Below are 24,527 nucleotides of genomic sequence, written 5' to 3' on the forward strand. Positions count from 1 at the left end.
CGCCGACAAGAAACGGACAAATTACATGCTACTCACGTCGCGCTAGGCTACGATAGGACGCAAAACCGAACCCCCGGCTTAAGAAAACGCCAGAATGATTGAGCTGTACAAATGACTGATGACCGTACGACATTGACCCCGAATGGACTATTTGGGTGACGACTCCCAATGAGCATGTTTGAATTTATGAAACAGAAAATGATTTGTCGTTATGGAAATGCGCTTTCTAATAAAAGGGGGAATCGGTGGAAGTGCTTGCAATTCCTGCCGAAATCACGTTTGAGACAGCAGATGGGGCTCAAGTTCTGTCCGTACATATTCATGTCTGGATATGAGCGTTCTATTAATCCACGTGCTTGTCGCTGTTACATCCACTACCATAAATTAGTGGTTTGTGTGAAACCCAGATGTCAAGCGAAATATTAGCTTGGTGATTCATAGGAAATCGAATAAAAAAAAATCCATGTATTTCTCCAGCCTACAATAGATTTCTATTCCCTTTCTGGGCAAATCTCACATTTTTTCTGGTTCAATTCTAACAAGTGAACCATTGTGTATCATTCTTAAAATATCATTACAAAAGAATTAAATTCCATGGTCATGCCACAAGATCATTTGATTGGATTTGCTCTGACGGACCACAAGGGGTAGCTTGCAGACCACCAGCGAATCCCGAGTCACACAAAAACCCAAACTAGTTTTGTTTTGCCCCCTTTTCTTTCTGGTCTTTTCCCCCCTCATAGCAGTCCCCACGGATCCAATATTTATGGATTGGTAAAAGCAACAGAGAGCGGGGAGTTGACCAACATATCGAGTGTCAAGGCCTTGTCAGAAAGCCCCTAAATTTGCATCATTACGGCGTGGTCTCAGGGGAGGGAAACGGAGGGGCTAATTCAAACCATTTCCACACAGCTGCTTTTGCGAGATGTGGTTCTCTCACCACTGCAAAGAAAACACCCAAAATACAAAAAAAATGTAAATGATATTAAAATGTTGGGATGTCGGATGGTCGTGTGCAGTTAAAACTTTCTATTTTGGTCAATTTTAAACAATGGTATTTACTAGATAAATGAAGTACATTTCTGTAAAGTGAAAAAAAAGAAATATTTCAGAAGAAGTTAGAATAAACATGAGAAAATGTGGTTACTTTTAATAAGTTGATTATATGACTGTTATGAGCAAAGGGGTGCACAGTTAGGAAACCACATATCAATTTAGCTTTCTATAACTTTCAGATATTTCATTTTATTTTTTAATCAACTTACTGTTTGAAATTTACACACTACCGATGGATCGTGGGTCCAAAAACTTAACTTTTATATTTACAAAACCTCTTCCTACATACCTTTGGCACCCCCCAAAAAATCAGCAATTCAGCAGTTCATGTTCATCTGTAAATAGACCATCACAAATATGTGTTGCATACCGAATAATAAATTAGCCATGTCACAGAATTGATAAGACTTTAGTAGACACGTACAAAAGGGTCTATTGTTTGAGGATTGCGATCATGGCTCAATCCCAAAAAGGGCATTTAAAAAAAAAGAAGAAAAAAAACCTCCTCCTGTCTGCTGTGATAGCAATCTTAGTCTAAATCCCTTCTCTCAATCCCTACACGCCGCAACACTAAACCCAGGCGGCCCTAAGATGCTGATCTAAGGTCAGTTGCGCGCCCCGCAAACGCTTTCCAAACGAGGATTAAGGCAGCAGGTAAGCCGCTCGGCGGTCCGCGCCCTGGGCCAGGTGCGGAGTTAGAGATCAGGGCGGCCCAGCTGGGGCCCCCGCGCCACCCCCACGCCGGCCCCTTGGCGCCAAAATCCTTTTCAAGAAAGAAAATGTTGATGTTTACATCCTCGCCGTGACCCCCTCTTGGCCTCGGCGTTGAAGCATTCCTGCCATAGCTGCGACACATCTCGCTAAGCTTTAGGACACCAGAGGGATAGTGAAAACAACGCTTAATCACAGCCAAGGGGCACATCGGTGATAACAAAGCAACCCCTTAACCCCTTCTCTCTCCCTTTTGTGTTGCGCGAGTGTGTGTGTTCCTTAATGCACGGGAGCATGGAACTTGCGCTAAGGGATCAACTACTCTATTTTTTTTTTTTGGGCTCAGAATCAGTGATTATTTAGTGCTCAAATGCTAATACGTTACTGTAACACAGGGGTCGGGAACCTTTTTGACACAGAGAGCCATAAACAATTCCTATTTTCACATTTTATTTCTTTGAGAGCCATACTCAGAATTTTAGTGTAAAAATGTGACTTTTTTGGGGTTATTTTACCACTTTTAAAGTACTAACATAATTATTTTGACAGCACTGTTGCGCAGTTGCTAACCAATGAAAATATGCATGCAGAAAAGTCTAATAAAAATATAATTTAAAAAAAAGATGATTAAAGTTAGAGGTACTGTCAGCGCCATAGTGCCGACGTGACGCTCCTATTGGTGCATTCGGGACTCGGGTCTGTCACCAGCGGTTTAAAAACATATTTTACCTCACAGGTTAGCGAAGAGCCACATGCACCCATCAGAAGAGCCACATATGGCTCCCGAGCCATAGGTTCCCTACCCCTGCTGTAACACATTGTAAATATTAAGGTCAGCGTAGAAAAGTGGTTGCTGAGAAACTGGCTCTGCGCTATCATGTTTTACTTTAGAAATGTAGTAATAATGCTGAGATTAAATTGAATATAAAGAGATTGGGATATTAATTATTGTTGCAGAAAACCTATTCATGCAGAGAAATAGTGAAAGAATCTTGCGTCATGCTGAGTGAGTATTTTCGTCTACATGCGTTGCTGAACTATTTGTGTTCAAATAACTTTTCTTAAAGAATATCAAAATGAATATGCATTTTTTAGTGCTCCTATTGGACTTCCTATGACGTCACGCAGAGGCTAGATGCGGCACGCTAAACTAAATCGTGTGCGTCGACTTCAAATGTAGTATTTTTTTTGTCCGCCCAAAATCTTTTAGTTTTAAACATAACAAATAAATAATACAGAATATTTCAATTCATTAATCGATAAATTGTAGCAGCTTAGTTGGCTGTCCGGATAAAAGCGCAATGACAACAACAATGAGTTTGATCCCCATGCAATTCGTGTTAGCGTTAAGCCAGTTAAGCCAGTAGTCACAAAACAACTGAAAAACTTTTTCCAACTCATATCTCAAGGCAACCCTGTAAGCCAATTTTAAATTGTCCCGTTTTAGCCGAAAGCAACAAATACCAGCAGAAAATTTTCAAAATAATAGCCCCACAAAGAAGCCCTTATCCTAAAGAGAAGGACGATACTGAACTACCAAACTTCTACTGCTAAAAACGTGGCCTCCGGTCAAAAATACACATTTCCCAAAGTTAGCCAACAAATTTGAGCGCGGGGCCGAGCGAGCGAGCGCTTCTCGGCTCGGCCGTGGACCGCCAGGCCCGAGGAGGAGGGGGTCAACGGGGGTCAAGCGAGTCCAGCTAAACAAACAAACGCTATCAAAGAGGAAATTTCTTGGCCCATCCGCGAGTTTTTCCTCCGTACGCAGATGTACATTGACCAGATGCTCCCTTGGGAGGAGGCACGAGTTCTGGCTGTCTGTAAGCAACACTGCCGAGCCACTATTTAGTAAGGCTTTCTTTGTGTTTCAACACTCGCGGGACACAACGTGAAGCACACCTGCACAAGTCCTGGCGTATCAATGTCGATGTCTGCCTTATGTTCTGACCTGGAAAGCGTGGGGTTTTCACGTAGGCACACGCCAGGGGCGTCGCGGGGTTGCTAGGTGCCGCACTAAGCCACGACGGGAATAAGGTTGCAAGCTTAGCCTCAGGTGATGATCCTTTAGTTTTCGCTGAAGTGGCAGACTGTGTCAGCTAAAGGCCAAAAACTGCCAAATTTGGGAATTTGGAGTCATTGGAAGAACAAAACTGTGGCAAAACTTGATACTTTTTGACACTTTTGTCTTGTAATGTGCATTTTATGTCCAATAGAGACTTATTTCTTAGCAGTGGGGATCAAACATCATGAATGGTATTAAATATTGACATTTGTATTCACAATTATGAATGGACCCAAAGGTGAAAACATTATGTTTTATAGTGTTCAATTTTAAAAAAATATTTGCATTTCTTTACTGACAGCTGAATGATAATTTTAGGCACATACCGTATTTTGCTGTTTAATATAACCCCCCCCCCCCATTTAATATATATTAAACGGCAGGGGTATATTAAATGGCGCACAAACCGGGGTTCAAAAAAGCAAAAATCATTTAATATACCCGGGTATATAAACGGCAAAATACGGTAGTTGTTGTTTTTTCATATTACATTTTCATTTTTTTGTGTGCCGGGGATAACATGGTAGTTTTTTCTACTGGTTCTGCTTGTCCTAGTATACTTGTACATCCTTGTAATTACCATACAAAGGAATGTGTCCCCATTTACCCGAGCAATATTGCTGTATAAGCACTTGAATTTTTTTGTTAGTATGCTGAAAGATCATGATCGGTTTTCTTTGCGCATGTAAATTTAGAGGATCCAATGTTGCGGGTTGTCTATAGAAGCACGCGTGGGTTGCTAGCTGCAGTAGGTATTTTTCGCAATGTGGACGCCAACAGGGGGTTGTATGCAGAGTTGCTTCCATCTGCCCCGTCCGCTTAAATTAGTCGGGCCTCGCATCCAGCAGCATCTGGTTCCAATATGGAACCCGGCGGAAGGGTGGGTGCCTGGCCGTGCGGCGGAAAATACAGCCTACTGTACCTTTAAATAGCCCCAAGGAGGCGGTTTGGGGACGCTTGCCGTGCCCGAGCACCCAATCCTAACCCGAGCTGCTTTTGAATCTGGCCTAACACTTGTTTCCTACCCACCCCCCTTTCGAAGAAGACCCATGTACAATTAGGCAGGAATGCCTGCAATGCTGTTTTCCCCAGCGTGTTTCGGCCAATGGAGCGATGGCATTTGGGAGCGTTGCCTCGCTAGGTTGTTGTCAGCACCGACCGGTCCGACGCACCAGATCTTCCAGGACTTGGTTACCATAAATCGGAAACTGGACTGATTACGTGCTCGTCAAACACATTGGGAGAGCTGCACAAGCTAAACTATCATATGCAAACAGTGTATAAGGAGGAGAAAAATATTTTAGCCAATGTAGGAAAAGAAATGCTACGTTTTAACGGGCTATTTTTAAAAAAAATTGAAGTTCAAGGTAAGGGGTTGTATTCAAGGACTAGATTTTGAGGCACCACTATGCGAGGGAGTCAGTTGGCTAAATGAAAATAAATAGAAAAACTGCGTTTAAAAATAATAATCGGGAAGACAAAACGACATGCTTTCGGAATCTGACTGGTTTCCACGAGGGAGGGGAAAAAGCACGGGGCAATCAGATAAGAGCGATGACAAGGCCAGGAGAATCGATGACAAAACTTTGACAGCTTTGGCCGACGTCTTAAGATCTGGCTAGCCTGATAAATGGAGATTGTTGTGGGGCTGTACACACACACTCACACAAACTTGCAACACACATTGGTTAGACGATACTTACATAATGAGATCACCCAAGAATAGGGAGACATTGAAATAAAAGCTTTTCGTAATATTTGCGTTAGCACTATTGGTCATCTTGACGTTGATGAGCAGACACGTAAGCAAAATAAGCTCTTCCTGAACTTGGTCATTGGGAGTCCAAATGTTTGTTGCTAAAATGAAAGTCTGCTAAACCACGGTATATTGCAAAAATGTTCTGGGTCAGAGGGTCCAGGATTTGGCAAAGGCAGACGACAACCCGGATCGGTGGCCACTCAATCACAAGCCTAGAATAAAGAGCGACAAGCATTGCTGCCAATTTAACCGTTACGTCTTCTTTAGGTAGAGCAACGGACGGCATTAGCGAGGCAACGTCACCCGTCACCCGCCACCCGCCCTGACGGCCACACGGACGACTAACTACCAGGTCATTTCATTAAGTTGTGACTTCCTGTCTTTGCCTTCCTTACATGGAGAGTTCACAGGTCAAGAGGATCTGTCAGCGGTGACAGAGGGGATTATGGGTGTAGACATTCCATTGGCAGTCATTACTAGCCTCAGTCAGCACCCAGAACCCTCCGCCCCCAGCGCCCCCTTTTACTGTCATTCTCTGTCTTTCTGTTTCTTCTCTCTTGTCCTCTGACAGGCTAAGAAGCAATTAGTGTCACATTAGGCATATCCAGGGAATCATTCTTTTGGGTGGCTGAGCTGCTGCCGCTAGCGCTACAGTTTTCGGCCACCCCGACAGATGTTTTGTTTGTTTAAGGCCACGGTTGGCGTTCAAGTCCATTTTTTCACCTTACCGCCACGTCTTACGTTTGAGTCGGTGGATTTGGACTTGGCTTTTCATGCAGATTCAAAGTAGCACATCCAACTAAAGGCCCATGGGTCAAATATTTCAATCCAGCTAGAAAACTGAGTTCAAGGGCAATCATGTTGTATAATGTCATATGAATGCAAATCAGGAGCAGACAAAAATGGTCCAAAAACTCTACTATCTCAAAGAAGTCCCTTCGCAAATGTACTTTACTCTGCAATAAAATGTGTAACTGCAATCCAGTTTCTAGTTCATTGCTTCGAGATCATTTGGAGGCCCAACCCACACTCGCTACCGGCAACCAAAAGTGGTTAACAGTTCGAGCAAATCCGCACTAGACAAAAACGGTCCCAAAAACAGTACTACTAAAATAACATCTGATCTGAATTTACTCACAAATGTACTTTAGTCTGCGTGAAATATGTGATCTGTAATTGTCCTCTTTTTCTGAAACGTTTCCAGTTCATTCTGTCTTAAAATGTTGCTTCCAAAATTATTTTTGGCCCTACCCATGCCAGCTACCAAGCGGGTACCCTGACCAAAGATGGAAAACAATATTGTCTGGATATTTCAGGAACTATTACTATTTTTAATTGCACATTGTCCTAAAGCAGAGTTTTGTGTAAACTGAGCTTTAGGGATCCCTCACTTAAACACTTCATAACGGCACGTCTTTGTCAGCAGTGGAGGGTTTACAGTTGACATTCCTCCCGTAGCCAAACAAAACCGCTAAAAAGTGGAAAGGGAAAAATGAGCTGCGAGCAGCACAGTGAGGTTTTCTGACCCCTGCGTTCGAACCTCAGCCCAGCAGGATTCCTCGCATTCCAGCCCGCGTCGGAGCCGCCGAAGCCGGTCGGAGGCCCGAGAGCGGGCCCCGCTGGGCAAGGCGAACCGCAGGTCCCGTACCCTGGTTTTCTTCGGGAACAAGATGGGTTTTTTTTCTCCCTCGTGGGCACCGCTTCCTGAGAAGAGGACTCGGGCCATGGCTTCCCCTCCCCGCAGCGTGGCCAGGAAAAGCAAGGGACGACGGCTCTATTTTCTTACAACGGAGTAGAGTGGAAGTCGACGTGACGGCGGGCAGAACCAGGAGGGCCGGGGCTCTTTTGACAGTAATGCAAGGGACATTTGTTTACCTAACCTTGTGGGTCACGCTGCAGTTTAGCGGGGAATGAATGACTTCATTTTGGGGGTTTAAATTAAAGGGTTCCTCCTCTCTTGAACTTAAAACAGATTTGCGCAGGCTGTGGAATGAACAATGTACTCCCTCAGTGCTTCGGGGGCCAAGCGCTCGCTCTATAAAACCAAAAGGATGTAAAGAATTACAGAGCTGCGTGGCGATGAAGAATAATACGACTCCGGGGCTCGTGCAAGTTTGCAAACAGTCTCGCGGTTCTGTAGTAGCTTTTTCGTATCGTGTCGGATCTAGCTTGGTTCGCACACACGTCATAAAAAAGATCTTTCATTCGCGCTGACGTGGTGTCAGTTACTTCTGCAGTTATTGGGCCACGCCATATTTGAGGGAAATTGCTACCTTATGCGCTTAAAAAAAAAGAAAGAAAGAATGAAAGAACCAATGCCTTTTGAATGGAACCTTTTAAAATGGGGGGTAGTGTTTCATTTAGAGGTCGTGGTCATTTTGGCAATGCAATTTTTACCACCGGGGAGCCTTGGAAGCTTTGACGCTCACACATGGCATCAAGGCCCGTTGCGGTGTGAAGGAGAGCTCGCCTGGACACCATGAGGACACAAATTAGAGCCCATCGGCGTCTTATTTATAACAGAGAGAAAAAATTAATTAAAGACCGCATTGGAGCGCTTCCGCTTCAAAGCTATTATTTGACCAATGACCAGAAGAAGTAAGAGGGAGTTGGAATTCAGTCGTCTAATCTGTTGTTTCCCTCTGCTTCTCATTGGTGTTTTAGCTTGAGCCCCGCAACTAAAAAAAAAAGGCTCACCCCATTTTTCCTGTCAGTCATCGGCTTGTAATACCAGGAACGCTGGGGTGTAACCCAAGACCATTGCGGGACTCCACGGACAAACGAGTGGCTTCGCCGAACGCTCCCAACAAATGAAGCGTGCCACAAAGAGCTGGCGAGTCTGCCGCCGAGGAAAAATGCTTTGATGCCACAAGAAGAGTTTGGAGAACTTAAAAACCGTCGTGACATGAGATCGGCAGAAACAATGACCTCTGCAGTGTAGAGGTTTCCTTCTTCGGAATGAGCCTTGAATTTTTACAGAGAAAAAAGGTATCCGAAGAGACTGTCAAGTTCAAATTAGTTAAGAGAAGTCCGTTAAGTCAAAGGAATGTCATGATTTCTGTTTGAAACTGGTCCCAGAAGATGACATGTGGACTGTTTTTGACAGTGTCAATAGCTAATGTTCTGTGAATCTTACTTTGGTATGAATATCAAAAAGTCTTCGTCAATCTACCTGACGTGAAGCTGGATTTATGAAAAACTGAAGCCCACCAGAATGCAAAGAGAAAGAAATGCATTTGGGTTATCGTAAGCCGCAAGAGACAGGAAGAACATGAACTCCTTTGATTGAGTGTCAGCAGTGCTCTTGAAGCTCTAATCACAACACACCATCTTCCTTTAACTTCAGACATTCCGGTAAACACCTACTTGTATCTCTCCTCTGAATCAGCAAGGCAAAATACCACGCGATTTTTTTGATGTATTTTATGGTGCTTGCTACCTCTGGACAGTTGCTTCTTCTGTAGTCATGCCACACATCAAAAAGAAGAAAAAAATGATAAGAGTTCCTGGAGATAAAAAGGTGACTGTCAAAGAAGGGAGGAAGCGAAGAAGAAGTGGGCTTGGAGTGGAGAAATGTGCGCAAACAAAAGTTACATTCATCTAGGTGGTCCCAGACGCCCTATCCAAACAAAGGTGTCACAACATGGCGATTGGGTTAAAAACAAAGGCCAGATATGCTCCTATCTCCCGACTTTAATGATTAATCTGATCAAGGCAACTATTCACGCGTCGACGCCACTGCTCGAGGAAGTCTTTTGACTTGACGTGCCGACAAGTAAGAACAAGAAAGTGTTGTGTCTCGCTGCTAGGCCATGACTTTGTAGTTTGTTTTTTCACACCGTGCAGACTCCCAGCAGACCGAATTTGACGGAAACTTGCAGAGCGAGTGCGAAAGACCAGATCAAAGTGGGCTTGCGGTCACATGGCACGTATCGGATCGAGACTACCTCAAATCAACCCACCCAGGAGGAAAAAAGCCCTGATTCCATTTCATTTGATGACATGCTGCATTTGATCTCAAACGCAAAACTAGTCTTGATCTGCAAGTAGAAGTTCTACATTTAAAATTCTGTCTGGACCAGGAGCAGAACTTTATCGTCTTTTACGTCTACGTCCCCGACTGACCGATGGCCAAAATCGAACCTCGGCTCTTTGGACTGCGAGATAGGACGGCTCTGGCCAAAATGTTGCCTTCGGTGTGAATACGACACGTAAAAAGCGCAGGAGAGTTCGAAAACCGCAGACTTACGAATGAAACAAAGCCGGCTTTTGTGCCTGGGTTGTGGGAGGCCGCTCGTGCTTGTCTCGTACATGCGAAATTAATTAGGAGGAAATACTAAAACACTCGGGTGGAAATTGCTTTCCACCATATGTTGCGCATATGAGGATCAATTTCGAACGCTCGGGCGCAACAGAACGACTCTATAACTGGCCGGGGCTCTTTGATGAAAGCCAATCTGCCACTCAAGGCACATAAAAAGAAGCCCGGGTTCTACGCTACTGTTTGTTCCCCTTTATGGAGTCTTAGGTAATATGATTATTTAACCAGGTTAAGAAAATAGAATGTTTTTTTTTCGGGGTTGAAAATTCGGTGCAGTCACAAGAGGCCCAGTGTTGAAGCATGAGAAAACCAGTGGTCTCCGCACACCCCAAAACATTGAACAACTGTATTCTAATGTCTGATAAATCGCCGGCGAGCGTGAGGGAGAGCCATCGAGTTGGAAATGTTCGGTCAACGTCTCACCCCGTAATCGTAAGTAGGCTTTCATGACAATTTCATTGAGGGAGTAACAGTCAATCAGAAAACATGACTTTTGTCCATCATCAAAATTCTTAGCCATCCACAATTTGCATATTGCGAGCTACTGTTTTTCGTCTATCCCTTAAAATATTTCCTCTCGAGGGAAAACGGGGCATTTTCATTTTATTCCGACGATCGAAATCTATTTGACGTCGGAGTAAATTCAGTTAGGAGCTTGGTCACGGAAAGAATCCACGTCGTATGTGTTTTCATTGACTTTTTTGGATGAAGACAAGTCTATAGACCTGTCCGCTTGTTACGTAGACATATACAAAAACACGGCACGGTGCGGGCAGAGCGAAAATTGGCGGATCTCGTTTCCTGCCTTCCGTTTACATACGCGGCTGCACAGTGTCGAGGATGTGCTCGGATTCAGACTAAAATATTTGATCGGGACATCCCTACAAATGGCACGTAAGGGTTATCCAACAAGCGAATTAAAGACATTGTGTGTGGGGAACTGGAAAAGCGCATGATGAACCTGCTTTGGTTTTCCTTTTCCAATTTAAGGCTTTATCTCTCTCTACCTGATTGTACATGACTGCAGATAAACGGAGGAAAGCGCCAATTAGATGGCATTCCAGAGGAGATTGTGTGTGGAAGAGGGCTTACTGTATACACCAGAGTGAGTTTAGTCCAATAAATATTTACACAAAGTGCCACGGGAAAGACGCTTGATAGCCGGGGCGTTTGTCGCCGCCTTGAGAAAAATGGCGCAAGAACTTCCCACTCTGCAAAAAGTAAACGAGGCACTTGTAACCGTCACACGGTGCGCCTTCCCTCTCCTGGGACTCGGACGTGATGCAAACGTTCATTTTCCGCTGACATTTGTGGCAATAAACAAATGCGGACGGAGTGAGTACTGCCGGCCAACTGGGCGGAGATACCAACAGTTGCATCAGACTGGCCCCAAAAAGTTAAAGATACATACGGCGTGCCCAGGGAGTGGATGTCAGTTAAATGTTTATACAGCTGCGCGCAGGATTATTATTATCGTCAAACCGCGCCGCTATAATGTCATTCTGCGGATGCCGGAGCACAATCGGGTCCTCCCTGTAGCCGGCGAGCCTTCTTCTCCTTCTACCGCCCCCGACTGCCGCCGCTTCCCTTCCTCGGACGGGATCAGACGAAGCGAGACGGCGGCTTAATGAAATGTGACAAGAGAATTGCCGTGTTCGGGACTGACTTGGCCGTGTGAAGGCCAGGTTTGCGCATAGCCCAGTAGGGCCAACCACAGCTGTTGAAACAGGCACGCTGAGCGGAAAAATGCCCAAAAATTGATAACCTACAGCTCAAGTAACTATAGCGGACTTCCTGAATTAGAATTTAGAAGAGAATTGCGTCAGTAGAACAATACGGAGGCGTCCTGAAATTCCCACAAAAGCAATACGGTCAAACTGTTCGCTTGTCGGATTTAACAGGGACTACGAAGGCGTTTGCGTGATTGCGACTTGACAGATAATCGAGATTGTTTAGTGTCATTTGGGCTTATTTAACCTCAAACCCTATCGAGAATCTGACCTTGTTGAGTGTGATATGAGTTGCTAGAAGTCCACATTATCGGTCGTGTGACATCAGACCTTCTGATAAAATAACATTTGGTACATCGGAATCTAATCTGAGGCGGAAATGTTTTTTTGTAATCAAAAGTGTAGCTGTCGTGGAAAGTAACGTTGTAGTTGAATTGTTAGGCCTACCTGTTAGAAAGGGTGGATGAAGCTTGGGTGAAGGTCAAAGTATGTTGGGATGTTCTTCCTCCACTTTTTGATTGCCTTCCAATTCAAGGCCATCAACTTTTTGAAGGTCGGATTAACAGGAGAGAAGGCTAAAAAGGAAAAAAAATGTCATGTACCTTTCATAACTCTTGTTTGAGACTCTTACATTTATTGTCAAATTTATTGACCTCAGTTTACTAGAATGAAGATGGAAAAAAAATCTAGATTTCACTCAAAAAACGGCATACGTGTCATTTTCAAAATCCTTTTGTCAGTCATGACCTATTTCCAAAAGAAAAAAAGTACTTTCTTAATTTTTTTACTGTAAAACTAAGCTCTAAATTTTAATCACTGTGTCATTAACCATTATGATTTCCGCTACGAGCAAGTACGGGATATACAAGTCTGTAATAAAAAAAATGAGTCACATTAAATACTTATTCTCCCAAGATGATAGTTTGAAGTCTAAATTAAACTACTATATAAAAGACTGTGTTGTAGCTTTCTTTTGTGACAAAAAAAGACAAAACTACATCCCAAAACTCACAGATACCGTGCTGTATATCGGAAAAGTGCTTCCCCTTCATCGGCCGGTAAACAGCTGCTCGGGCCGCTAAGTAGTAAATGTAAATTTTTACGTGGGCTAGAACCCAAGCTTCTAATCACGCAGACGTATAATTGAGTGACGCGTGGTCTCTTTATGAGTGGAACTGCATTGAAAAGGCCACATCCCTGTACTTATCCCTCTCTCTCTAAAATGGAGGTGATCGCCTGTCAACCCAAAAACGACTGGTTAAAAGGAGTGTGTGTTTGAACCCGTCCTATTGCACGTTTTTTAAGAAGATTAGTTACAAAGCTTTCCGGCAAATACTTTTTATATTATCAAGCGAAACTTTAGCAAACACAATTTGAACATTGTTATCTCTGATTGTCAATCGCACCGAACAACTTAGCCCCTTTTTGTTCATTCAAAATAAAATAAATTCTGCTACATTTTCAAGTTTCCACGCAAAAAAAAACATTAACAATGTAAACTTACACCTTTACTATTATACACTCACTTCAACTTACTGTATTTTGCCATTTAATATACCCGGGTATATTAAACGGCAACTCATCTTTTTTGGCAAGATTTGCATGGTGTTCATGAGGGCATAATTATACTTAAGTTCATTAAAATTCCAAGTCAGACTTTATTCAGCAGTAAGTAGTTTTTACCTGAGCAGTAAGTAGTTTTAGTCTGCAAAACGTTGATGCACCCCGTCCCGTTTGTGCGCCATTTAATATACCCCTGCCGTTTAATATACCCGGATATATTAAATGGGGGGTATATTAAACAGCAAAATACGGTAAGTGTACAGTTAAAGTGAACATATCATAGTTAGATGGAATCACTGACCGCTAAGCTAAACGTCCAGGCAGCCTCTACGCTCTTTTGAAGTTTTATTTTTTACAGGGTAACTTCCTCGCAAGTATAGGTTGACCGCCAAACTAAAATAAAGCAAATACCACACATGAAGGCCTAGCTTGAAACCAGGCAGGCTACTATGAAGCCCTGTTTGACTTATGAGTACCATTTTTATTTTTTCTTTGACCAAAATGAAACTACTTTCTGTAGCGTTTGACTTTGGAGGTCGCGCTGCACGCTTCTAATTACAGACCAAGCGTGGAGATTAAGAGTGTCATGGAAAAGAAGCCACAAACAAATAAACAGCTCGCCAAATTATGCGGCCCACGTCGGCCGGCGCATTGCCCGGCGCACGCTTTCAAGAAGCCTCCATCGCCTGTGATCTGCGAGGGGGCCGTATCATCTGGAGATGAACTTGTTGCTCAAATTAGTGGCTTCGAGAAGCGTGCCACATGTTCGCTATCCATAAATATTGACTCTGGCTTTTTTTTTTCTCGCAGGTCTTCTCTTTTCCATTTTGGGATCAACCTATATGGAATCCGTCCCATTTCCAACCAGCGACCGCCCTCCCAATTTGACCGCACGCACGTGCCCGGCGTGGCCGGCCAGGCGTGCGTTCTCCTGTCAAACACATGTGGCGCATTCCGGTTTGAGTCATTTTTCCCTCACGCGTCAAATTAGAGAAGTCGCACCAACAAATACGAGGCAAAATCTACGGCGCTGATCTCCGAGCAGGCGTGTTGGAGAGTGTAAAAAGTCCATCTGGCTCGAGGCGGAGGAATGCAGGCCGTGTGTCTGGCCAAGTTGCTGTTAACAGCAGGTGAAAGGCTAATGGTTGGATCTTGCGGTGTCATCTCAGGGCTTCGGCTAAAGCCCCCCCCCCCAACTCCTCTTCTCAAACCGCCCCTGACTCGTGGAATGTAGGTGATGACAAGCAAAGACCGTACAGTCCGCATCTAGAGCTAAATGTGTACGTGGACTCACAAGTCTTCTAGCAACAAATTTCACCCTAAACTCTCTCTTCCCAAGACATAAATCCACTAGAGCACATGTGTCAAAGTGGCGGCCCGGGGGCCAAATCTGGCCCGCCACATCATTTTGTGTGGGCCGGGAAAGTAAATCAGGAGTGCCGACTTTCTGTTTTAGGATCAAATTAAAATGAAGAGTATAGATGTATATTAAATTTCCTGATTTCCCCCCTTTTAAATCAATAATTGTAATTTTCTAATCATTTTTTTCTGTGTTTTTAGTTCAAAAATCATTTTGTAAAATCTAAAAATATATAAAAAAACTGAAATAAACATTGTTTTAGATCTATAAAAAACTGAATATTCAGGGCTTTCAATGTAGTTCTTTTAATCCATTTATTTAAAAAAAATCTAGACATTATATCTAAAATGGTCTGGCCCACATGAAATCGAGTTGACGTTAATGCGGCCCGCGAACCAACCCGAGTCTGACACCCTTGCACTAGAGGAAACAACTAGAGTTGATGTTAAGTGCATTAAAGTGAAGGGAAATCTGGACCACATCCAGTTTAGGGTTTGTCTCTGTTGATTTGAGGGCACTTCCGAGGGATTATGTGTTGATTCCGGCTTGCTTCCTGTTGATTTTGGGTCACTTCCTGATGATTTTGTGGTTAGCTAACCATACTAGCCCATTGAACAGTTGATCGAGAACTACCAGAGTGATTCCACTTTCTTTACGCCGGTGTATGCCATTGTTGCCAGATAGATACGCTGCATTTATCTAATCTCCGTCCTCACTCTGATCCAATTACACGCTGATTAAAAGGACAACACTGCGGCGGTCCAATATCTTATCTGCGACACGTATGGACAGCCTAGCCGGGACTCTGAGGAGAGGTTAAACTGGACTCGAAAAAAACCCACGCAAACAAAAACTATGTTTTGAGAAAGCATTGCCTTTTAAACTGTATTTTCCCAGGTTGTTACAACGATAATTTTCTGCTCCACCTTGAAAAAAAAATATGGAACTGTTTCCAATTGGACGAATAGTGTGGGAAAAGCTATAAGACGCGCTTGTTTTGACAGAGCTGCATTTCACTTGAATGATGTTCCCTAAACCGGCCCCCCCACTCGAAACGTTGGGGGGAAAAAACACGGCTGGAAGAAAAGTAAACTACTCCGAAGCCCTTCACTTTTTACAGCGCGACGAGCTCCGTGTGGGAGCCCCTCGGCTCTGACCTTGTGTTTTTGTTCGGGGAATATTTGTGGATCGCATATACAAACAAATGCGCACTGGAGTCAAAAGTAGAGCGGCGCTGGTGGCGGCTATCCGATGGTCGTTCGCGCCAACGATAGCGGTTTACTTCAAACTATATACGTACATAGACGGACAGCAAATGTGGAGAAGAGAACGAATGATAATCGCGAGGAATAAAAAGAAGAAAAAGCATTTGAGCCGATATGAAGACAAATATATCGACAAACACAAGGCACTATTTCATGACCCGCAAGTTTTTCAACCGTCCCATTATCGAGGTCAGTCAGGCCACTGGTGACGATACGATAGCGGAATTAAACTACATAGCTGAATAAAACTGTAAAAAGTGGTTTGCATAATTTTAGCTGTCACTTCCTCTTTTTTCCACCGCCTGCAAAAACTGAGTCGATTACTTCAGTCGTGCATTCTTGGACTATTTCCGCATGTGAGAATGGCCTCCAAAATCCGTCTCAGTCTAAGTAGGTTCTCTGTTATTATTTGTTGTTATGTCATAAGCCTTTTTACAAATCCGTCTTTTGTCTTTTTTTTTAACAAGAGCGTAAGGACGAGTTTTTATATCAACAAATATTAGAGCTGTAGGTTCAGATCGAGCCAAACAAATGACAAAAATGTCACTGTCACTTTGCAAAAAATGACCCCCCGAAAAGATATACATTAGCATTCTTTGGACATTATCCAAGAGATTGACACGTCAGGAAAGTCTTTGCCGCAAAAGGCGCAATAAGCAAACAGATTGATGCTATTTACACATGGGAGATGTTCGCACATACTGTAAGTAGCAGCAGTATGGTTAGGAGTGTTGACTTTGCCACTATTTTTATCACGCCGGAAAGTACGCACGCAGTCAATGTGGACGCTTGTCCAATGGTTTTGGACCCAAAATGGAGGCCATATTTTTGTCAAAACACGTTGAGTAATGCTTTTGACAGTTGAGACTTGGACACACGCGTAGGTGGTCGACATTATTTGAGTGACCATTAGCGTCTTTTAAAAAAAATGCTTAAGATTTGTCTAAAATGAAACATAAGTTTGTAAAACTCTGAAAATGTAGAATTTTCTTTACTCATTTTCTTTTTCACTGAAAAATAACTACATCAAAAATTGTTAATATTTACTGTTTGTCTTATTTAATTAAGAAAAGATTAAAAGATAAAGACATTTAATTTTTGCCCCTTTTTATTGAGAAAAAAATACAAAGACAAGAGATTATTTGATATTAAAAAAAATATTTGAATGTCTCTAAATGATTCATGGACTAATAGAAAAGCTTCATTAACCGATGAATTTTGGCAGGCATAACGGCCCTCTGAATAAAATCGAGACAAAAAACGAGTTTGACCTGACGCATATCGACGTATATGGACATTAAACCCCCCAGTAGATGAAAAACTGTGAATCCATATACTGTACACGTGCACTGTATTTTAAGGCTTCATGCTTTTAACAGCAAAACATACGCTTGTGAGTTAGCTTATTTGGTTAAGCGTGAAACGATCCTGAACGTCAGACATTTGCTGTCTTTTGAACACCATTTCCTCCTGGCTCTTGCTTATTGCTCTGCAAACAGTCCGCCAAGTCAAAATAATCACCACAAAATCCCGTGAAGTAGGGACTAATCGGCAGTAAAACAATTTTGCGGCGAAGCGGCAAAAAAAAGGGAACGGTCCTGCTTTTTTTCTATCATTAATCAGATTCCCATAATTTACATATTCAATTTAAACATACAATTCAGCATATGCCATGATTTGTAATGCCAAAGAGAGATCAGGAAGCAGAAATTCCCTAAAATAAACAAGAAATGACCCAAAATGACGCAAAACTACTATAAAATGAACTACCTCAACGTCCAATCAGTTTAAACGTGGAGGATTGGCAGATGACTTAACAAGGCAGTAAACCAAATATGCTCTAAAAATGAATAGGCATCCCCATTCAACTCTTGTAGATTTTTCCAATTTAAAAAAAAATCCCATTGGATCATGCAAGGGCTTAAAAATCGCATTTGGAAGAAGAAGAGAAAAAAAGGGAGAAAAAAATGGTAGTCACTAGCTTGCGTGTGTTTATTTGAGGCGAGAGAAAGAGGAGGAAAAAGTTGGCTGGGGTGCGAGTCCCCCACCCACCATCACCACCACTACTAGCAACCCCTCCCCAAAAAAACGCCCGCCTGCCCGAGGGCTAGAAGTCCGCGGGAGGCGCGTTCATGGGCGGCCATGTGATTGACAGCCCCTCGGTGACATCACCGGACGACAAAAAGCGTCGCGGTCCGAGGGAAGGCACCAAATCAATCGCAGCGAGCGCTCCGGCGGCACGGCACGTCAACTGGGCTCGAGAGCGCACCGATTTCCGAACATTCCAAAACGCTTTTTTCCGCATTTTTGTCATTATTATTATTATCATTTTTTGTCGGGAAGATGTTCTACCGAGACGCTTTCTACTTTGATCGCTCCCTCCTGCGCACACACGCTTCCTCGTGACGGAGAACGCATTCGGTCCCACTGATTTTTATTTTTATTGACGATCTTCAAAAGTCATTCCGAGCCGACGCCTGCGACGTTATGTGCCCGAGCGGACAGGTGACGGGATCGGGCTGTCGGGCTGTGGTCCTCCGCGGAGAAGCGGCGTGGATTTAACTGGACTTCATGTGGACTTTATCGGGGCTCAACGGTGGAACGACGACCGGACACAGCGCCTCATCGTCAGGTAAGAGAAACTAAAACAAGTCCATTGACGCGCGGTGATCTTCAAGTCTTTCGTTCATCGCCATCGACGGCGAGAGACGTCCAATCCAGCTCGAATTTAAAAAAAAAAAAAAAGGTCCCAAAGTGGATGAGCTTTGTGTGGAAGTTGGTTGAAGTGCACTTTTCCTTTGGAGGCAGTGTTTTTCGGGGGGGATGTGCTGTACATCTGGCCCCGGTAGTGCACGTCAGATCTAACACCTGCAAGCCTCTTGAAGTAACCCTATCCCTTATGATTATACAGTCAAAGCCTCCGCAAATTGACGCTTGTAGCACCCGGCCGGCCGGCTGGCAGGCTGGGCCTCTTCTTTGCCTAACTTTTTTTTTTTCTTCTTCTCTTCTCTTCTTTTTTTCCTCCTCTCCGTCACCCCCCCCTTTCCTCGGGGAGACTCTTTCATGCCTCTTGTGATCTGCGCTCGCCTGCATTCTTTCGGCGTATATTCTAATTGGAGACTTGTTTGATTTGCCCTTCCGTCCTTTGGTAGACTTCCTGCATTTTCATCCTTAGAGATCAATCCTCGCGCCGTGGGTTAATTCCCCACCGCAGTCCCGCCACCTCCTATCCGATCTATCAAAGCAAAGAGGTGTCGTGTCGCGGGGCCTTTCTTCGATGCCGTGGTGCAAACTGACTCGAGGCGCACTCTGTCCTCCTCCGCAGGGACTGACTGATCATGGTCGCCGTGGTCGGCTCCCTCACGGTACTGCTTCTGGCTCAGGTGTTGATGGAAGGCGCGACGGGACTCATCCCCGAGGTGGGCCGAAGGCGGTACGGCGAGTCGGCCCGACACAGCCCCCAGCAGTCGTCCGGCGTGCTCCACCAGTTCGAGTCTCGACTCCTGAGCATGTTCGGCCTAAAACGCAGGCCCTCCCCAGGCAAGAACGCGGTTGTGCCGCAATACATGGTGGACCTGTACCACCTGCACTCGGCCAACGGCGACCGCGGCGCCCGGCGACCCAGGAGCACCGGGAAACACGCCGAGAGGGCGGCCAGCCAGGCCAACACGATTAGAAGCTTTCACCACGAAGGTGCGTATTAGCGACATACCTTCTTTACCTGTCAGCCTCCAGCTCCTGTGCTCCCCCAGACAGTCCAAACATGTACTTAAACGTGACTCAGGGTGTCAGAGCACGCTGTTTTTTCAAATGTCATCCGACTGCTGAAATTTGATTGATATCCGCCGTTAATTAGGTTTTGAGGGGGAGTCTTTGCAATAGGCTGGGTGGGACAGGCGCCGAATTCAGTCTCTTCTTAGAGTAGATTGTTCAGGTATCTGTACTAACTGACTGAGCTCTTTGGGTCTTATGGTGGAGTAAAATTATAGCAGCGACATAAATCAGGCAAAATTGGTATTGGAATCGACTGCAGAAATAAAAAAAATTCAAACTTTTCAATTGTCAATATTGGATGTACTTTAACTACCTCTATTGGCCAAGGCTATCGCGAAGGGTTCAAAATATATATCCGAGTGGCCGCGGAATCCCTGTTGCGAGTTTGTTACTTAATAATTAATGGTGTTTGCACTGCGCCTCAGAAAACAGTTTTTCCAGACACGCACTGCAGGAGCGGGATAAAGGGCGGCGTTTGCCTTTGTGCAGGTGATCGCTCGGCCCCGGTTGCTGAAGCAACACACAACACGGCATTAGGGTCGACCCATCATCCTGCCAGAGGCCATTGCCAATTGTTATCCTGTCAAAAAAATAAAAAATACTACAGTTTTTGTCTACAAACATCTGAATCGTTGCGTTCAGTAGGTGTTGAAAAGTAAAAATAACTTTACTCACCACGTTGCTGTATTAAAATAATTGCGACTTGTTCCTAAAAGTAGTGCCTGGGGGTAAATAAAAGTAGCATAAGGTGGCTACACACAGAAACTTCATATGTGTGTATAGTGGGCAAGTTTCCATCTGGGGTGAGTCAGAGGGGGCGCCTGAGTTTGCTTTGGTGTGATGACACCCGGTGATGACTCGGACATACTGCAAACAAGCTGGACCAGAGCGTAGGACAAACTAACTGAGGACAAGGAAGAATGGTAGAAGTTCAGTCCTGACAAGTAGCCTTGAACAAGGGGGCACATCACCATTTGGGTCATGTGAAGACCAACCAGGGGTGCTAATTGAGGGTGGAAATTAATTAAAATTAGTAGACAATAGCAGGACCTTGGACCTTGGCAGACAGCACTCTAGAAAGTACCACCATTCCGGTTTCAGAGTAGGCTAGACCAGTTCAAGATCAGAAACCCTGAAAGATAACGGCAAAAAGCAGTGATGATTCTAAGGTTTCCTGACTACCAAGTCCCACCCAAAAGTTTTTAGCCCATACCACAGCTCTTCTGACTTCTAGGAAGAATAAAAAATGATTGACAGATCTGCTTATGATAACTATTTTGCTCAGATATTCAGTTTCTCTGTAACCAAGGACCAAAAGTTTTTTTTAAAACCCTGTGCGAGATACCTCCCTAAGCGACACATTAAGTGTTTTGTTTAGGTGCAGAAAAGAAATTAGGAATGTTGATAAACGCAATCTACGGTTCACGCGTTCTCAACAAGCCCCGGCCTGTTCGCCGAGGAAGAGGAGGTTGCGGAGGAAGGTTAAGACAGCGTGACGGCGAGTGAGACGGGGCAAAGAGGATTTGGGACTTGGGGGGAACGGGAGGATTTGGTAGTCGGAGTAGGAAGAAGTAAAGACAAGGTGGAGTGGGGGCAAAGGGGTCTTTCCCACATCAAATAAGAAGTGATACGCCTAATTGAGGTCTTTGTGCCTCTGGTGGGAGCTTTAGGATGAGATGGTGGAATTTCCTAAATGGCTCCTTTGAACGGTGGCCCGCACAGTTCAAAGTTTGCGTCCACGACGTATGTGCGTCGCCCCTCGTCATGCTCGCCAGTAAGAGTTCAAAGCGGGGCTGCGGCCCAGAAAATTGCACGCTCCACTGTAATTTGTGTCACTTACGCACTGAGCGGGGAAATACCACTGAGTCTATATAGTACTGGGAATTCTTAAACATGCCTCGGGACAGTGATTTCAACATGAGCAGTCTTAATGCACTTTCAAGGAACAGCCCTTTTAGAGAGCTTTTCACTCAAAAATAAATGTTGCTAAACAAAGACAATGTCATTTTTAGCATCAGCAGGTAGTTTTATGGGGATGACAAGGTATGTTGTTACAGCTGCAAGACAACTACGCCATCACCAATCAGGGGGCATTAGTTGAAATACCAGTGAATTAAAGCGCCGGACTGTGCAAAGTGCACCCAAGTCTCCGGGATAGATTATAATACTTCCTGACACCACCACTCTATTCAATCACAACCTAATGATAAAATCTGTCAATTCTGTACAACAGGCAACTGTGCCGCTACCACATACCAATTTACCTCTAACTCCTCACAATCAACATTTATCCGATGAACTTGGTTGCTATCCTTGGACGGATGAACCAACCAGAGGGAAAAAAATGAATGCCGAATACGATTGGTTTTGAAGGACCTGTAGGATGGTCATCTGTCCGATGAGCATCACTCACTCTGTCCTGTCTGCATTTTTTTGTAGAGTCTATGGAGGCCCTGGCCAGCCTGAAAGGCAAAACAACCCAGCAATTCTTCTTCAACCTCACTTCCGTCCCCGAGGGGGAGCGCATCACCTCGGCGGAACTTCGCATCTACAGGGACCAAGTCAGGGGAGTCCCAGGGATCCCCGGCGACGGCTCGGCGAACGTCAGTTCGACGGACTCCGGCTCGCATCGCATCAACGTCTACGAGATATTCGGCGCGCCCAAAGGTGGCGAGCCTCTGGTTCGCTTGCTAGACACTCGCTTGGTGCAGGACTCGAGGAGCCGGTGGGAGAGTTTTGACGTCAGCCCCGCCGTCTCTCAGTGGACATCCGGGAAGGGACCCAACCGCGGCTTCCTGGTGGAGGTGCACCACCCGAAAGACTGGGAGGCCAGCGCCGAGCACGCCCAGAGACGAGGCCGGCACGTGCGGGTCAGCCGGTCTCTGCACCAGGACCGGGACTCTTGGCCTCAAGCCAGGCCCCTGCTGGTGACGTACGGCCACGACGGGCGCGGGGACTCGGTGCTGCACACGCGGGAAAAGCGCCAGGCCGCGCTTCGCAAGCAGCGGCGGAAGAACCAGCACAAGGCCAGCTGCAAGAGACACGCCCTGTACGTGGACTTCAGCGACGTGGGCTGGAACGAGTGGATAGTGGCGCCCCCCGGCTACCACGCCTTTTACTGCCAAGGGGAATGTCCCTTCCCCCTGGCGGACCACCTCAACTCCACCAATCACGCGATTGTGCAGACGCTGGTCAACTCGGTGAACTCCAATATCCCCAAAGCGTGTTGCGTGCCTACCGACCTGAGCCCCATCTCCCTGCTTTACCTGGACGAATACGAAAAGGTCATCCTTAAAAACTACCAAGACATGGTGGTGGAGGGTTGCGGCTGCCGGTGAGAATAGACGAAAAGACGTCAAAAAAATAATAATAAAGACTAAAAAGAGACATCGAGGTTATGTGGACGCCCGGTTTCCCAATGAAGACAATATTTATATGAAAGGAGCTATCTTGGAAGAAGAAGAAGAAGAAGAATAAAACAAAAACAGTATATGAATATATTTATGTCTGCGTAACGTTGGGAAATAAATATTTTAATCAGAGGAATATATTCCTTTTACTGGTTTTGAAAATGTATTGCTGATGTACATTTCCAAATGGGTGCAATACCACATGAAGTATAATGCTCAGATTTTTATTTTGTATTTATTTTCAATTATAACCACTTTATTTGTAAATAAATCATGTGTATTTATCGTGAGAAAATGTGCCCTGCCTCGAGTCCTCTCCACGTCAGCCACGTAGGGCCGGAGAAAAAAGAAATATACACGAAGCGCAAGCGGGAGCGTGTTTTCTTACAAAGATTGCAAAGCAAGCAGTGAGCTCTTTATGGTAAGTGTAACTGGAGCGCAACAACAATAGTGTAGTCGGCTGAGGTCAGAGTGCCACTGCTGCAATGAGCTGCCGTCATAGTACGGCGGAGACAAGTTACACAAGCGCAATAGACTCCCGCGGGAGGATTAGAAAAACACCCCAGCTTGTTTTCCAAGAATGACGGCAAAGACCCCCAAGACTCTAGTGAAAACCAGGTCCCGGTGTTTTTCCTTGTCAAATTAGCAGATGAAAAGTGTGTTCACACTTGACAGCCTTGAGTTGCTTTAATAGCAAGTCCGTGGCGATGGCACTTTTTTTGCTTTGATTAAGTACGAAGGCTACGCTTTGGACTGACTGCTGCAATTTTTCAGTTTGATCAAGTGAGAATACTTTGCTCCAAATGAACCGGAGCCGCTTTCTCCTTGCTTATTATAAAGTGTCAACGCTTGGCTGGAAACGAATTCGCTGATTTCTCTGCTCGGATAAAAACGACTTCTTTTGCTAAAAAAAAATGGCACAGTTCATTTCGTTCAGTATAAACATTTGAATGAAATTTAACGAGTGGTTCCAACCTGAAATGTTTAGGCAATAACAATTTGCAGAAGGTTTTAATATTAACACAAACTTGCATTTTAACCGGTGTCTTTAATCAAGCGTTTTATGACCTCACATGAAATAAACACGAGGCTCCGTATATATAATTAACTCGGGTTAAAAAGGAAATTGCTGCCCAAAACGATTTCTTTCTTGCTTGCAAACGACGGTCCGAGTTGAATTTTTTTGGCCCGGGCCGTATAACCGAGACACAGGTGTGAACATGGCTTTGATTAAGTGTGACGTAAACAAGGGGGAAAAATGCCTGATGTAATACGCAGTGTATCAAGTTCTGTTTTGGCCCCGAATCGAGGACCAAATTACAAGCGGGAACACGGCATTGATTGAACTGGGGATGCCTACTGTTGATTCAAAGTCGAGTTCAATTGCATTCAGGGAGTTATGACAGAAACCCAGATGTAAGACAGAAATTAGATTTATGTAACATTCACACAAAATAATACACAGACAAAATGCTCATTTGGTCATTTAACATTCTTATGACGCAATGGAGGACAG

At 44.6% G+C, this 24,527-nt stretch overlaps 2 protein-coding genes across 2 annotated transcripts in view; one reads left to right on the top strand and one right to left on the bottom strand.

Annotated features, from left to right (window-relative positions):
* The window catches only part of plcb1l (phospholipase C beta 1-like), a 76,423-nt gene that overhangs the window by 48,719 nt on the left and 3,177 nt on the right, over nt 1–24,527 (bottom strand). The window contains exon 3 of the mRNA XM_077587163.1: nt 12,087–12,214. The gene's annotated coding sequence lies outside the window, so the exon portion shown is untranslated. The remainder of the gene's footprint in view (nt 1–12,086; nt 12,215–24,527) is intronic.
* Nucleotides 17,925–23,073, top strand: bmp2b (bone morphogenetic protein 2b). Its single transcript, XM_077587152.1, has 3 exons — nt 17,925–18,459; nt 19,153–19,520; nt 22,041–23,073. The coding sequence occupies exons 2-3, from the start codon at nt 19,166–19,168 to the stop codon at nt 22,937–22,939; spliced, it is 1,254 nt and encodes a 417-aa protein (XP_077443278.1). The 5' UTR covers nt 17,925–18,459; nt 19,153–19,165; the 3' UTR covers nt 22,940–23,073.

The sequence above is a fragment of the Stigmatopora argus genome, chromosome 19 (assembly GCF_051989625.1).
Source record: "Stigmatopora argus isolate UIUO_Sarg chromosome 19, RoL_Sarg_1.0, whole genome shotgun sequence".
Lineage (NCBI taxonomy): Eukaryota > Metazoa > Chordata > Actinopteri > Syngnathiformes > Syngnathidae > Stigmatopora > Stigmatopora argus.

Excerpts from the sequence above, each read along its gene's own strand:
- bmp2b (XM_077587152.1), top strand. The coding sequence starts at position 19,166 with ATGGTCGCCGTGGTCGGCTCCCTCACGGTACTGCTTCTGGCTCAGGTG. Across the intron at positions 19,521-22,040 it reads TAGAAGCTTTCACCACGAAG|AGTCTATGGAGGCCCTGGCC; the intron begins GTGCGTATTAGC and ends ATTTTTTTGTAG.